This window comes from Melanostigma gelatinosum (assembly GCF_949748355.1).
Source record: "Melanostigma gelatinosum genome assembly, chromosome: 7".
NCBI classification, from domain to species: Eukaryota; Metazoa; Chordata; class Actinopteri; order Perciformes; family Zoarcidae; genus Melanostigma; species Melanostigma gelatinosum.
In genome coordinates this window covers 1,272,495-1,288,380 of record NC_136640.1, presented here as the reverse complement: position 1 = coordinate 1,288,380, position 15,886 = coordinate 1,272,495, and the positions used below count along the sequence as shown (strand labels likewise).

The 15,886-nt window shown below is 42.4% G+C and overlaps 1 protein-coding gene across 1 annotated transcript in view; it reads left to right on the top strand.

Moving 5' to 3' along the window:
* Positions 1–411: 411 nt before the first annotated feature.
* Positions 412–15,886, top strand: part of il1rap (interleukin 1 receptor accessory protein) — a gene marked incomplete at its 3' end in the record, with an annotated part of 21,812 nt that continues 6,337 nt past the window's right edge. Inside the window, exons 1-7 of the mRNA XM_079271844.1 lie at positions 412–745; positions 5,148–5,233; positions 10,324–10,519; positions 11,296–11,379; positions 12,999–13,206; positions 13,466–13,631; positions 14,769–14,840. Of these exons, the coding sequence (XP_079127970.1) occupies positions 744–745; positions 5,148–5,233; positions 10,324–10,519; positions 11,296–11,379; positions 12,999–13,206; positions 13,466–13,631; positions 14,769–14,840 (814 nt within the window). The 5' untranslated portion in view covers positions 412–743. The remainder of the gene's footprint in view (positions 746–5,147; positions 5,234–10,323; positions 10,520–11,295; positions 11,380–12,998; positions 13,207–13,465; positions 13,632–14,768; positions 14,841–15,886) is intronic.

Genomic DNA, 15,886 nt, shown 5'->3' with positions numbered 1-15,886 from the left:
CACCAGGGGGAGACATTACATCAGAAATAACATGAAACATGTGGCTGTTAGATATGTAAATATATTCTATTCTATTCTAATATTAATATGCAGAATGAGTACTTTACGTGTATTACGATGCTGATACTTGTGTACTTTTACTTCAATGTATTTTGAAAGCAGCACATGTATTTGTGGGGGAGTATTTCTGTGGTACTAGTACCTCGTTCCTGTGACATTTAGAAGTGAAACGTTTCATATTTTGACCTGATTCCTCGCTCTGTGATTGGTCGCCTCCAGCTTGTTGTGAAGTCACTGATCGATGTCGCAACGTGTTCGGGGGAGGAGCGACGACCGGAATCAACTTCCGCTTCCTGATGAGCTTCTTCGTGTGTCGCCCGCAGCGAGACATCCGGTAAAGGAGTAAGAAGTCCATTTAACGCGTTAGCGCAGTTATCTCATTACCACGTGACTCGAGCTTAACGCTCGTTGATTATAAGACTTCCCGGACCACCGGGGGACCACCGGGGGACCCCGCTGCGCCGCCGTTACTCCTGGAGATTTACAGCGGAGACCGAGCCCCCTGACACGGGACCGTTAATCATCAGAGCCCCGGTGCTCCCGGTGCTGCGGGACTCAGTCACACGGTAAGCGCTTAAAGACCCGGGGTACCCCACGTCCCCGTCTGGACCCGCCCCCCACACACACCGGGACTGGTTCCTCTCCACCGGCCCTCACCGTGAACACCCTCCAGCCCTGCGGCCATGTAAGTCCACTCCTGCTGTTCTCCTCCCTGTGTGGTTCTCTGGTTCTCTGGTTCTCTGCTGCTGCTGTTCTCCTCCCTGTGTGGTTCTCTGGTTCTGCTGTTCTCCTCACTGTGTGGTTCTCTGGTTCTCTGGTTCTGCTGTTCTCCTCCCTGTGTGGTTCCCTGGTTCTCTGGTTCTCTGCTGCTGCTGTTCTCCTCCCTGTGTGGTTCTCTGGTTCTCTGGTTCTCTGGTTCTGCTGTTCTCCTCCCTGTGTGGTTCTCTGGTTCTCTGGTTCTCTGCTGCTGCTGTTCTCCTCCCTGTGTGGTTCTCTGGTTCTCTGGTTCTCTGCTGCTGCTGTTCTCCTCCCTGTGTGGTTCTCTGGTTCTGCTGTTCTCCTCACTGTGTGGTTCTCTGGTTCTCTGGTCCTGCTGTTCTCCTCCCTGTGTGGTTCTCTGGTTCTCTGGTTCTCTGCTGCTGCTGTTCTCCTCCCTGTGTGGTTCTCTGGTTCTGCTGTTCTCCTCCCTGTGTGGTTCTCTGGTTCTCTGGTTCTCTGCTGCTGCTGTTCTCCTCCCTGTGTGGTTCTCTGGTTCTGCTGTTCTCCTCACTGTGTGGTTCTCTGGTTCTCTGGTTCTGCTGTTCTCCTCACTGTGTGGTTCTCTGGTTCTCTGGTTCTGCTGTTCTCCTCACTGTGTGGTTCTCTGGTTCTCTGGTTCTCTGCTGCTGCTGTTCTCCTCACTGTGTGGTTCTCTGGTTCTCTGCTGCTGCTGTTCTCCTCACTGTGTGGTTCTCTGGTTCTCTGCTGCTGCTGTTCTCCTCACTGTGTGGTTCTCTGGTTCTGCTGTTCTCCTCCCTGTGTGGTTCTCTGGTTCTCTGGTTCTCTGCTGCTGCTGTTCTCCTCACTGTGTGGTTCTCTGGTTCTCCGATGGTCCAGTAACGCTCATTTAAGGACTTCAATGTGTCGCTTCATGATTTATGAGCCGAACTGTCAGACTCTCATGATTTGTAATATCTCTTGAAATTTGTCAACATTTCGTCTCAATATTTCAGAATGAAGACATTTTGAAATGAACATTTCCTGAATGCAGATCTTCTCCACTGAGACCGTTTCATTGATCCAGTCTCATCATCAGATTATCTCAATCACATCAGTTTGGGGAATCTGTCGTGATCAGCAGAAACACAGCTGAACACTGCAGTTCACCTTCATCATCCTCATCATCATCAGACATTTGCAGTTAATGAATGTGACAGAACGTTACACTTCTAATCATCAGATGTCTGATTTTAATTAACACTAGAAATAAAACCCGGCAGATAAACCCATCATCGTCTTCATCACATAGAACACAACATTTCAAACAAAGAACTTTATCTCCTTTTACAAATCCTACAACCGTGTTTAGTACCAGGGCGACTGTGGCTAAGTGGATAGCAGGCCGTCTTTCCCTCAGAGGGTCGGCGGTTCAATGCCCGCATGTCGATGTGTCCTTGAGCAAGACACTTAACCCCAAAACTGCTTCCGTAGGTAGAAATGTGATCGACTCTGAAATGTAAGTTGCGTCTGCTAAATGCAATCTAATGTAATATCACAAATAGCAGCAGTGGAAGAAGTATTTAGATCCTTTAAACCAGTCAAAGTACTAACACACAATATGAAAATACTCCACAAAAAGTAGGAGTATAGTATCAGCTAAAAGTATTGATTGTGCAGTAAAATGTTTCTTGTCAGTGTTTTTACTAAATAAATCGATGTGACATTCCAGAAACATTTTTTACTGTTAATTCTCCCAAATTGTATCTAATTTATACAATTTATTTACAGGATTACATTTTAATTTAGAAGTTAATATTTGAGATATTCTGATTTAAATTTGCACATTTATTTTAACAGTTAATTTAATGTAAAAAAACAAAACTGTTTCTTAAATATAATATAAATGTTATGTTTATTCACATTTGCAGATTTTTAGTTTTATTTGAAATTAGACATGTATATTCACATTCTATTTTTTATAATTTATTGCTATTTTATGTTATCTAAAAATATAGAAAAAATCTGTAAAATAAACGGGTAGAATTACAGATTTCTTTAAGGTGTATTTTGAATTTCTGGATGAATATTACTGTGCATTAATGTGTGTCATACATTCTCCTTTACATCCTGGTGGGTGGTTTAATCTACATCAATGTATCATATTCTATAAGATCATCAGATGTTTGTAGCATCTGTCCTGTGAGAACCACTTCATCCTTCAGTTTATCACAAACATTCAACATCATCACATAAAGGAACACTTCATCCTTCAGTTTATCAAACATTCAACATCAACACATAAAGAAACACTTCATCCTTCAGTTTATCACAAACATTCAACATCATCACATAAAGGAACACTTCATCCTTCAGTTTATCAAACATTCAACATCAACACATAAAGGAACACTTCATCCTTCAGTTTATCACAAACATTCAACATCAACACATAAAGAAACACTTCATCCTTCAGTTTATCAAACATTCAACATCAACACATAAAGGAACACTTCATCCTTCAGTTTATCACAAACATTCAACATCAACACATAAAGAAACACTTCATCCTTCAGTTTATCACAAACATTCAACATCAACACATAAAGAAACACTTCATCCTTCAGTTTATCACAAACATTCAACATCAACACATAAAGAAACACTTCATCCTTCAGTTTATCACAAACATTCAACATCATCACATAAAGGAACACTTCATCCTTCAGTTTATCAAACATTCAACATCATCACATAAAGGAACACTTCATCCTTCAGTTTATCACAAACATTCAACATCATCACATAAAGGAACACTTCATCCTTCAGTTTATCAAACATTCAACATCATCACATAAAGGAACACTTCATCCTTCAGTTTATCACAAACATTCAACATCATCACATAAAGGAACACTTCATCCTTCAGTTTATCAAACATTCAACATCAACACATAAAGAAACACTTCATCCTTCAGTTTATCACAAACATTCAACATCATCACATAAAGGAACACTTCATCCTTCAGTTTATCAAACATTCAACATCAACACATAAAGAAACACTTCATCCTTCAGTTTATCACAAACATTCAACATCATCACATAAAGGAACACTTCATCCTTCAGTTTATCAAACATTCAACATCAACACATAAAGGAACACTTCATCCTTCAGTTTATCACAAACATTCAACATCAACACATAAAGAAACACTTCATCCTTCAGTTTATCAAACATTCAACATCAACACATAAAGGAACACTTCATCCTTCAGTTTATCACAAACATTCAACATCAACACATAAAGAAACACTTCATCCTTCAGTTTATCACAAACATTCAACATCAACACATAAAGAAACACTTCATCCTTCAGTTTATCACAAACATTCAACATCAACACATAAAGAAACACTTCATCCTTCAGTTTATCACAAACATTCAACATCATCACATAAAGGAACACTTCATCCTTCAGTTTATCAAACATTCAACATCATCACATAAAGGAACACTTCATCCTTCAGTTTATCACAAACATTCAACATCATCACATAAAGGAACACTTCATCCTTCAGTTTATCAAACATTCAACATCATCACATAAAGGAACACTTCATCCTTCAGTTTATCACAAACATTCAACATCATCACATAAAGGAACACTTCATCCTTCAGTTTATCAAACATTCAACATCAACACATAAAGAAACACTTCATCCTTCAGTTTATCACAAACATTCAACATCATCACATAAAGGAACACTTCATCCTTCAGTTTATCAAACATTCAACATCAACACATAAAGAAACACTTCATCCTTCAGTTTATCACAAACATTCAACATCATCACATAAAGGAACACTTCAAGTGTTGATGGTTCGCTCGCTTGCCGTTGACAGAGAGACGATGTTCGTCACTGTGATCGTATTTAAATAAAGTTGCATTCCGCTGGTCGGTGAAATCTCAACGTGAACGTTGAATCATCGTCTTCCGATAGTGAGCAGATGTTTCAGTTGTAAGTAAGTGTGAAGGCGTCGTACAGAGAAACAGCAGCTGTTCCACACGTAAACATCACGTCTAATGTACAGATGATGATGCAAATATTTATATTTGGGTAAAACAGCACAAACGGTGTTTCTGTGACGTGTTGTCATAGTGATTCATTGATTCTTCAGTAAAATAAGTAGTAACACGAGTATAACCTCCGAAGCAGTACCTGTATGTAATGCTTCATCACTGATCAATGTGAGGATCTGTTTATGGAGTATTTGTATTATTATTGACAGAAATATTGACACTTTCCGATTTGTTTGTGAAAATATGTATTTCAGGTTTTTTAAGTGTAAAAGGTTGTAATAACACGTTCTCTCCGTCTCTCTGCAGGGCGTCCTTCATCTCCACCCTCCTCTTCCTCCTGCTCCTGGTGGGCGGGACTACTCCAGCCATCAGTCAGTCCAGTGAGGCGTCAGGTAAATATATATATTATGCTCTATGTGTGACGGCTGCGTCGTGATTGGAGCTCGTTAGAGGAACAAATCAATACAAATCCACTTCAGGCTGACTGGAGGGAATTCCACCTAAAAACAACAATCCACTTTCTACTTCTCACCAGCACTTAAGCATGTCAGGACACGTGAAGGTGAAAGAAAAGCATTTTTATATTGTTATAATCGGTGAAGCAGTAAATTCTGAATTTGTAGAACCGTCGAGTTGTTTTGTTTCTAAATATAAAATTTCTCTTGTAAATGCAAACAAACAGCAGAGCTGCACCAGAGGATTGACATGAAATATGATCCTAATGAGAGATATATATATATATATATATATGTATATATGTATATGTATATATATATATATATATATATATACGTATACAGTCTCTGTGGTTCGTGAGGTGCAGCGCTGCAGAAGTGGGGTTAATTAAAAACCAGAGCTGGAGAAAGGATGGCTGCAGAGAGGAAGGTCATTTGTCACGCTGTCTGAGAGTGGGGGGGGGGGGGGGGGGGTATGAATAAATGTGAGGTAAGGAGGGGAACAGATAGTAAAGGGGGGAGGGGGGGCTGGTCTGACAAATGAGATGAAACGTGAATGAATCCTTTGGGGGAAACTGTTCTTGTGTTTAATGTAGCTTTACATTGAGTAAGGCCTCTGGGGAAGTTCTATTATTATACAATTCATGGTTTAAAAATTCACATACAAAGAGTGATAGTGAGTTTCCATCAACATATTCTAAAAGCAGTGTAAAACAGCAAAAATCTTAAATTGTAGGTTTTTAGGTGTTTTCTGACTTTGTAGAAATAGAGTTGATGTATTAATGGATTATAGAAACGTCTAAGATGAATTAATAAAGTAAGAATAATCAACTAAGCTTAAAAAATACACTTATTATTAATCCTCTTTGTAAAAGCTTCTGTTCATACAACAAAACTAATAAATGACAATAAATGAGGTATGTCATATTTATTCCTACATTCATATTAGACAAAACACATTATGAACTAAACCTGCATGACGATATGGATCATACAGATGGATGGAGAATGTGTGTGAGGCAGACGGGGGATGGTACAGTGTGTGTGTGTGTGTGTGTGTGTGTGTGTGGGGGGGGGCGTTGTTACTGTAGATGGATGGATAGTGAGGGAGGAGGAGGTGGTGGATGAATGTTGGGGAAGCTTTTAATAGAAAGACGAATACTCTGGGCAGGAAAACCTGACAGGTCATTTACACACACACACACACACACACACACACACACAGTACAGAAAGTGTAGAGAATCTCCATTAATCCAGCGTTCAGTGTTCAAACTGAGGCTCTGGACCCAACACCGGCCGCTGTTCCTCAGTTTCGGTTGTCAATTAATTAATAAACTTCTTCTTTCTGAAATGTAACTTGATGATGATGCACATATCTGAAAATAAAATATTAAATACAAAAATTAAAATATTAAAATGTACACCTGGTCTTGATGTCTCGATAGCACCTCCTACTTATTAACCTCGATCTACAACATGTCAAATATGGAGATGAACTGAAAATGTCTGTCAACGTAACATGAAGTCGGACATTTTTAATATTAGGGGCTGTTTTAATGTGAAAACCTTTGTAATGATGTTTTGCACTTCGCAACATTGTTGCCGTGGCGACGAAAACACACATTTTGCCATTAAACTGTAAACTTGTAAAATCGAGCGTACTTCGTCCAATCTGCTCCGAATGTCTCCGGCAGGATAAGAGTCCAGGCCTGAGGACATATACATGTCAATCATGCCTCATAGCCCCGCCCACTACGCCTAAGATCCACCGAGGCTCGGGAGGTGCACCTTTAATTTACAATTGTACTCATATTTATTTTCAACATTTATTCATCTGATGATTATTAATTGATTCATTGTTCAAAGTTCAAAGTTCAAAGTTTGCTTTATTGTCAATTCCACAATGTACTGAACATACAGGGGAGTTGAAAAGACGTTTCTCTCTCGTCCAACATCAACATATAAAGTGAATACATTAAAAAACATTAAAAAACATTTAGACAATAAATATATATAATAAGAGAAAAAAACAAAAAAAGCTATCAATCTGTATTTAGCAGCAGTTGGACATGGGGAGTCTTAAAGAGAGGAGGGAGAGATTCCAGAGAGTTCAGCTTCCTCACAGCCTGGTGGACGAAGCTGTTTGAGAGTCTGGTGGTGCAGCACGGAGGCTCCGGTATCTTCTCCCAGAGGGCAGGAGGCTGAAGAGACTGAGGGGTGGCTGGAGCACAATCATGGTGACTTTGCGGATGAGGCGAGTGTCATATATGTCCTGCAGGGAGGGGAGTGAGGCACCAATGATCCTTCCAGCTGTGTTCACTATGCGCTGCAGGGCTTTCCTGTTGTGGTCAGTGCAGCTTCCACACAGTGATGCAGTTTGTCAGGATGCTCTCAATGGTGCCTCGGTAAAAGGTGCACATGACGGGTGGGGGTGTTCTTGCCTTCTTCAGTTTGCAGAGAGAGTAGAGGCGCCTCTGGGCTTTCTTTGCCAGTGATGTTGTGTTGGCTGTCCAAGAGAGGTCCTCACTGATGTCCACCCCCAGGACATGCTGCTGCTCACTCTCTCTATGTCAGCACCATTGATGGTCAGTGGTGGTGTTGAGTGTGGCCTCTCCGGAGGTCTACAATGATCTCCTTGGTCTGCTGTTAGTCAGAAGGAGGTTGTTGTCTCTGCAGCACGTGGTCAGAAGGCTGACCTCCTTCCTATAGTGGGTCTCATCGTCGTTGGTGATGAGACCCACCAGAGCTGTGTTCGTCATTTAGTCTGTCAAATGTCAGAAATAATGAAAAATGACCGTTGATTTCTGAAAGTGCTGACTGGTTTATTTCATTTAAAGGACATTGACGGGTTTCCAGTGATCGATGATGTTCTTGGCATCTTTGAGCAGTTTCCAGTAGATCTGTTGGAGGTTTTCATTTCTGAAGTCGTGAAATCGTCTGTTTTTAGGAAGGTCTGGGAGTTTACGAGGTTCTGTTTCAGACATGATGCAGCATGTGTATCTGACATCAGTGATCGAGGAGTCTGTGAAGAACACCTTCGTCATCACTATTATTATCAGGTGTTGAACAGTCATCGTCTTTATCCTCATCCACTATGAATGAGGCCTTTATAGACCTGAAGAGTGAGCTGGTGTCTTATTCGAGTGATCAGCTGAAGACCGAACACTTTCAAACCATTCGTCAATCCGATCAGTGGAGACGATCAGTTGGCGTTTTAGTCTTTCTTCCAATTTGAGGATTTGCTGTTTTTATTTGTAATACTGTCATCAGCTACAAATGTTTTGTCTTCCTCGTGATAAATATGTTGTCATGTAGAGCGGTTATAAATACTACATTACCCATGAGCCTCAGCAGATGTCACCACGGAAAAAATAACAAGACTGGATCCTCTTCTGTTTACCGTGTACGTGTTGCTTTCCCTAAAATACATAAATAAAACGAGTTATTGGTAAATAGTCGAGAAACCGACAGCAACCTGGAATTCAGCCGGAGACCTTCTTGTGAAATGCTTTGCATCTCATCCAGCAGGCCACTGATGAGTTGTTTTACAGGTCAGTCATATCACTTCTATCAGATGATATTCAGTTATACATCTTACAACATTGCAACGGTGTCTGAACATCTGTAGAAATGGCTGCTTGATAGTTATCCACGGCTTAACTTAATTTGCACGTCAATATATATTTTTAACTGTTTTTGTCGTGAGTACTTTCACACAAAACAATAATATTATGCAGCAAAAAAGGCAACAAATAAAAGCCTCAACCGATCAAGTTGTGCGGAACGAGTTGCATCTTTTTATATTTCACGACATCACAGAGGCTCCGTAGTCCGAACCAAGAAGGAAAACTTTATTACTTCTTTCAACCGCGACAAAAAGCGGCGCAAAGCACATCCATTCCTTTCATTCTTAATTTTCACAATAAAAGCTTCATCCATAATATTTAGCAGGAAGTATTTAGCATTTTGTGTTGTTTATTTGTCGCGTCCCGCTGTATAAAGGCCTTCATGCTGATAAAAGTGAAGCCTTTACTTCTGCACCAACGGGCCCTGTCGCTAAATATGTGCTGACTCTGCACGTTTCTTATTGCCCTTGTACTCAAATGACACATTTTAAACCGTCTTTCTGTTCGGCCAGAACCTGCAACGTCTGAAGTAGTTTGAATAAAAGTAAAATCAGCAGTTCCTCTGAGTTCAGAGGCTTTCCCAGCCTGACAGAAATAAAGCCTCAGCATGAAGGCGGAGGTCAGCGCATCAAGCAGTCTGTGACGTCTCGACTGTCACAGACTGAACGCTGGAGCTCCTCTTCTCTCTGACTGATGCTCGTGTTCCTGTTGGTAATGGAGCAGCTGTCCTCCGAGCTTCAAGCCTTTTAACGCGATGGAAGTGTAACGACGTTGTTCCGTTGACGAGCTGTTTGATTCCCACATAAAAGCTCTAAATCAGAGCTCAACCACCAGAGAGAGAGACGTGTCCCTCTGCTCCTCCGTCAGTCCACCCAATCACTACGTCCTCATCACGAGTTCTTAAAGAACCGCAGAACAACGGACACTCCGACACTAAAGCACTGAATCGCGTCAAAGACTTTACAACATGATGAAGAACGGCTCTGATGGTGGATGGAAACTGAGAAATGCAACAAAGCAGTTTATAAACGTGTCTGCTGCAACCATGTCTGCAATGATGTTGAAGGAGCTGCGATGTGAGACGTTACCCTGGTCTCTGGGAGACCTTCAGGCCCATCTGGACCAGCACAAAACAGCTGATGAGCCGGTGGAGCAACCAAACCTCCAAATGTAAATACCGGTCGAACACGTCGGACCTACTTTTCTTTTCTGGTGTAATCTGATTATTGAGCTCGAATCCAAATCTGAGCAGAACTTTAATTTCATGTGCATTTATGAGTCCGAGTTATATTTGGATGAAAATACTGAAACATAAAGGGAGTTGGGTTCAGGGACTATTTTGTGACTAACATTAGGCGGATGGATATGCTGCTGATGAACCCATCTTGTCTCTCCCTCAGAGCCCATGTGCGACGACTGGGGGGAGTCCAGTGAGGGGGCGGTCTCGGTCCTGGAGGGGGAGGCCGGCTGGCTGTCCTGTCCTCTCTTCTCTCACCCCTCCGTCTACAACTACACCTCCACCCAGAGCGCCGGACACAACTTCTTCTGGTATCGCGTCCCCAAGGGCCGTGACCTGGAGCAGCCGATCCCGTACAGGTACAACGGGAAGTTCTGATCAGTGTCCAATGGAACCACAGGAAGTGGACGTAGTCGTGGTGACGTCACTCGTTGGTTTGTGGACGTTTTGAAGCCTTGAGTTCGGCCTTTTGTCCGTCGCCATCTTGTTTTTTTTGTAACCAGTGAACAGGAAGTGATCATATCTGGACTGAGGAGGAGTGACGTAGAGACGCCGTATACGTCTCTGGTAGAGACCTGTCAATCACTGTGTAGCCCCGCCCTAAAGCATCCCCTGCTTTATGGTCTGTGTGACTCTAAATGGACCATAATGTACTAAATGAACATCATGCTGTATTGAAGAAGACTTGAAACTAGAGATTGAGACATAAACTCATGTTTACAATGTTTACTGAGGTAATAAATCAAGAGAGAAGTAGAGTCATTTTCTATAGACTTCTATACAACCAGAGGAGTCGCCCCCTGGTGGACACTAGAGAGAATGCAGCTTTAACACATGAAGCTTTGGCTTCACTTTAAAGAACCGGAGGTTGTCTTCTGGTTAGAACCTTAAGAACCAGGACGGTGGACAGACGGACCTCTCCGTCTCCGTCTGAAGAAGCAGCCTGGAATCATTCAGACGAAGTGAGACCCTCTGAGAGTGAACTGACTGATGAAGTGCAGCCGAACGATTTCCCTTCCAGACACGATGTATGGTGCTTTGGAGGCGAGCGGCTCGATTTAGTTCGGAGGACATTCGTTCTAATTCGATCTGATTTACGCCGGTTTCGGAGTCTAATGTGGTTCCTTGTCTGCAGCTGGCGGATCAGCAGAGACCGAGACAGACTGTGGCTGCAGCCGGCGACCGCCAACGACTCGGGACAGTACATCTGTGTGCTGAGGTAGGTTGTTGTTCTATTAAGTCCAGACCGGATCAGCAGTTCAGGGATCAGATCTGCTTCTGCTAATCTCGGCTTCGAAAACCCTCCCACATGAATCAGCTAAAGTGTCTCTGAGAGCGTCCTCAAGACCTGTCAGCTGGCGGCGGTCCAGAGGAGCAGGATTCATTCCCTGAGACGTGAGACTCTTCTCAGGGAGGGGGGGGCTGACAGAGCGTGAAGAACACAAAGCTGCATCTTTAGATGTTTTGAAGAGCGCTGCATGTTGGCCGTCCTCCAGAGTCACGTGACCAGCGACTGATTGATGGTGAACACGGAGGACTCGGCCTGCAGCGTAGATCCAGATGTTTGGAGCTCTCAGTTCTAGTTGTATTCGCATGTCTGCTGGTTTACTGCAGATCTATGAACCCCAAAATAAACTGATTCAGCTGTGATTTAAAAAGGATGCAGGAATAACGACATAATGGAGCCGATTAGTAGAAGGTTTGAATTGATTCTCTGTCAGGTCCGACCGCAGGATGACAAACAAACAACTTGTAAAACTCTTCTTTTCTGAACGAAGTCTGGATCTATTGGTGCTAGGCTATGCTATGCTAACGTTAACGGTATAAATACAACAGTAACACGTACAACGTCTGTCCTGTCCCTCTGCCTCTCTAAACTCTGATAGACCTTCACAACACAGTTTAAATATTGTAAGAACATATAATATAATAATTAGTGCTGGGCAACGATTCAAATATTTAATCGCGATTAATCGAATGGATTTTTTGCGATTAATCTCATTGTTATGGTAAAGTTCAACAATGAATAATGAAGTAGTGTATTGTGCACTTTTATTTTGAAAGTACTGCTATATGAACTAAAGGGAAATAACATTTGGTTCACGAGATGCAGTCAGCATGTTTCATGCTTAATGTGAATATAATTCATACTTTGTTGGCATCTTATTCTGAAAACCGGATGTTGGTCTGAAGAAACCGGATGTTGTCTCACGTTAATGTTTCCGCTAACTTTCAAAGTCCTTCGCTCCCGATCTGTGCGTTTGAATGTGTTTACGGTGAATGTCAGCATGTAGCTGCACTAACATGTGAGTGTCTGTGACTTTACCAGCGATGTCCAGTCGTCTCCAGGCAGAGCAGCGGAAGCCTTTTCTCTACGGCAGCCCTGAAGGGACATCACATCTCTAATGCAAAACCATAAACATGAGACAGGCTGTTACAATAGTCATAAATTTTAAAAATGCGTTAACGCTCGTTAAAATAATTGTCAGCGTTAATTAATTACACGCTCACACGCTCGCTCACTCACTCACTCACACACACACACACACACACACACACACACACTCTCTCTGTCAGTGTCTCCGTCTGATGGACATCAGTCTCTAACAGGAAGTGCATCACAGTTGCAGCATCAGAGCTGTGATCTGACCTTCATCCTGATGAAGATCTCTGCAGGATGTTTGTGACTCATGAAGAAGAAAACACCGATGATGACTTTAATAGATTCAGCAGAAGAAGAGATCTGGTATTCTTTTCCTGTGTGGTCACTTTCTGTTTCCTTCTGCAGAAACCAGAAAACTACATTTTCTTCTTCATGTCTTCTCTTCTTTAACGTAGCAACAAGTCGTCCTGCACTAAGAGCGCCGTCCGTCTGAAGGTTTTGCGGCCGGACGAGGTCGTGCGCGACCACGACTGCGAGCCTCCCGTTGCCATGGCGCCCACGCCCACGGTCATCGCCTTTCAGATTGGGGGGTTCCTCGACTGTCCCCACCTGAAGGACGCACGCAAGATGGCCGACGGAGAGACGAAGGTCACCTGGTCCCATGTGAGACAAATCTGTCCCTCCGTGTCTCTGATAGATGGATTAGTAGTATCTAGTGAGACGATGAGACGTGTTGGACATTTAGTCTGTCCACACATCTATTTACAACAGTCCTGTCTCTCTGTCTGACCTGTCTCTCTCTCTATCATGTCTCCCTTTCTCTCTGTCTGACCCGTCTACCTGTCTCTCTCTCTGTCCTGTCTCCCTTTCTCTCTGTCTGACCTGTCTACCTCTTTGTCTCCCTGTCTGTCCTGTGTCTCAGAGGTGTTATAAGGACCCTTTCGTCAGCAACCGTCAGCAGAAAGGAGACAGACTCCAGATCCACCTCATGTTGGGTCCTTATCAGGGTTTATACTTCTGTAGAGTCCAGTACGAGAGGACGGGGAGGACGCTCCACTTCACCAGGAGCATCAGCGTCAGCGGTGTCTGTGAGACAACACATACTACTACTGACAATACTACTACTAATGCTACCACTACTACTAATGCTACTACCACTACTACTAATGCTACTACTACTACTACTACTACTACAGCCACTACTAATGCTAATACTACTACTACTAATACTACTACTACCACCAGTACTAATGCTACTACCACTACTAGTAATGCTACTACCACTACTACTAATGCTACTACCACTACTACTAATGCTACTACTACTACTACTAATGCTACTACTACTACTACTACCACCAGCACTAATGCTAATACTACCACTACTAATACTACTACTATTACTACCACCAGTACTAATGCTACTACCACGACTACTAATGCTACTACCACTAATACTAATGCTACTACTACAAATGCTACTACTACTAATTCTACTACCACTACCACTAATGCTACTAGTAATGCTAATACTACTAATACTAATGCTACTACCACTAATACTAATGCTACTACTACTAATGCTACTACCACTACTACTAATGCTACTATCACTACTACTACTGCTACTACCACTACTACTAATGCTACTACTACTACTACTAATGCACTACCACTACTACTACTACCACTACTACTAATACTACTACTACTACTACTAATGCTACTACCACTACTAATACTACTACTACTACTACTACTAATGCTACTACCACTACTACTACTACTACTACTACTACTAATGCTACTACCACTACTACTAATGCTACTACCACTACTAATACTACTACTACTACTAATGCTACTACCACTACTACTAATGCTACTACCACTACTACTACTACTACTACTACTACTACTACTAATGCTACTACTACTACTAATGCGACTACCACCACTGCTAATACTACTACTACTACTACTACTACTACGACTACTACTAATGCTACTACCACTACTACTAATGCTACTACCACTACTACTACTACTACGACTACTACTAATTCTACTACCACTACTACTAATGCTACTACCACTACTACTACTACTGATACTACCACTACTACTAATGCTACTACTACTACTACTACTACTAATGCGACTACCACCACTGCTACTACTACTGTACAGACATTAACCAATGTAACTCTGTTTTATTCTCTCAGCTCCACCTACTTTGCCAAAACAACCCAGCATCCTCCACCCGGGAAAAGACCAGGTCTACCCTGTCAGACAGAGTAAGTGGACAGAAGTGTGTTCTACATTACACATTCTACAATGTGTTTCATGTTCTTCACTGTGCGATGCTTTGTTCTTATTGTGACGGTGAGTTCATTACCAAAGTTTAAGACTTCACTGTGACAAATTTCATCTTTTTGAAAATAAAAATACCTTTTTGATGCATCAGACGACAATCTGAGGATTTCTAACCTAAAACTAACTGTGGACAACCACAGAGAGACAAGAGACAACCACAGAGAGACAAGAGACAACCACAGAGAGACAAGAGACAACCACAGAGAGACAAGAGACAACCACAGAGAGACACAAGACAACCACAGAGAGACAAGACAACCACAGAGAGACAAGACAACCACAGAGAGACAAGACAACCACAGAGAGACACAAGACAACCACAGAGAGACAAGACAACCACAGAGAGACAAGACAACCACAGAGAGACACAAGACAACCACAGAGAGACAAGACAACCACAGAGAGACACAAGACAACCACAGAGAGACAAGACAACCACAGAGAGACACAAGACACAACCACAGAGAGACACAAGACAACCACAGAGAGACAAGACAACCACAGAGAGACAAGACAACCACAGAGAGACACAAGACAACCACAGAGAGACACAAGACAACCACAGAGAGACAAGACAACCACAGAGAGACAAGACAACCACAGAGAGACAAGACAACCACAGAGAGACACAAGACAACCACAGAGAGACACAAGACAACCACAGAGAGACAAGACAACCACAGAGAGACACAAAGGACCAAAAAGAGACTTAAAATGGCTCCAAAAAGATGCAAAACGACTGGGCGACTGTGGCTAATTGGATAGCAGGGCCGTCCTTCAATCAGAGGGTCTGCGGTTCAATCCCCGGCTCTGCTCGTCGCATGTCGATGTGTCCTTGAGTAAGGCACTTAACCCAAAGATTGCTCCTGTAGCTGAGCCTGCGGTGTGATAGGATCTGAATTGTAAGTCGCTTTAGATGAAACGTCTGCTAAATGACTGTGATGATGATGATGTGATGCAAAACAAC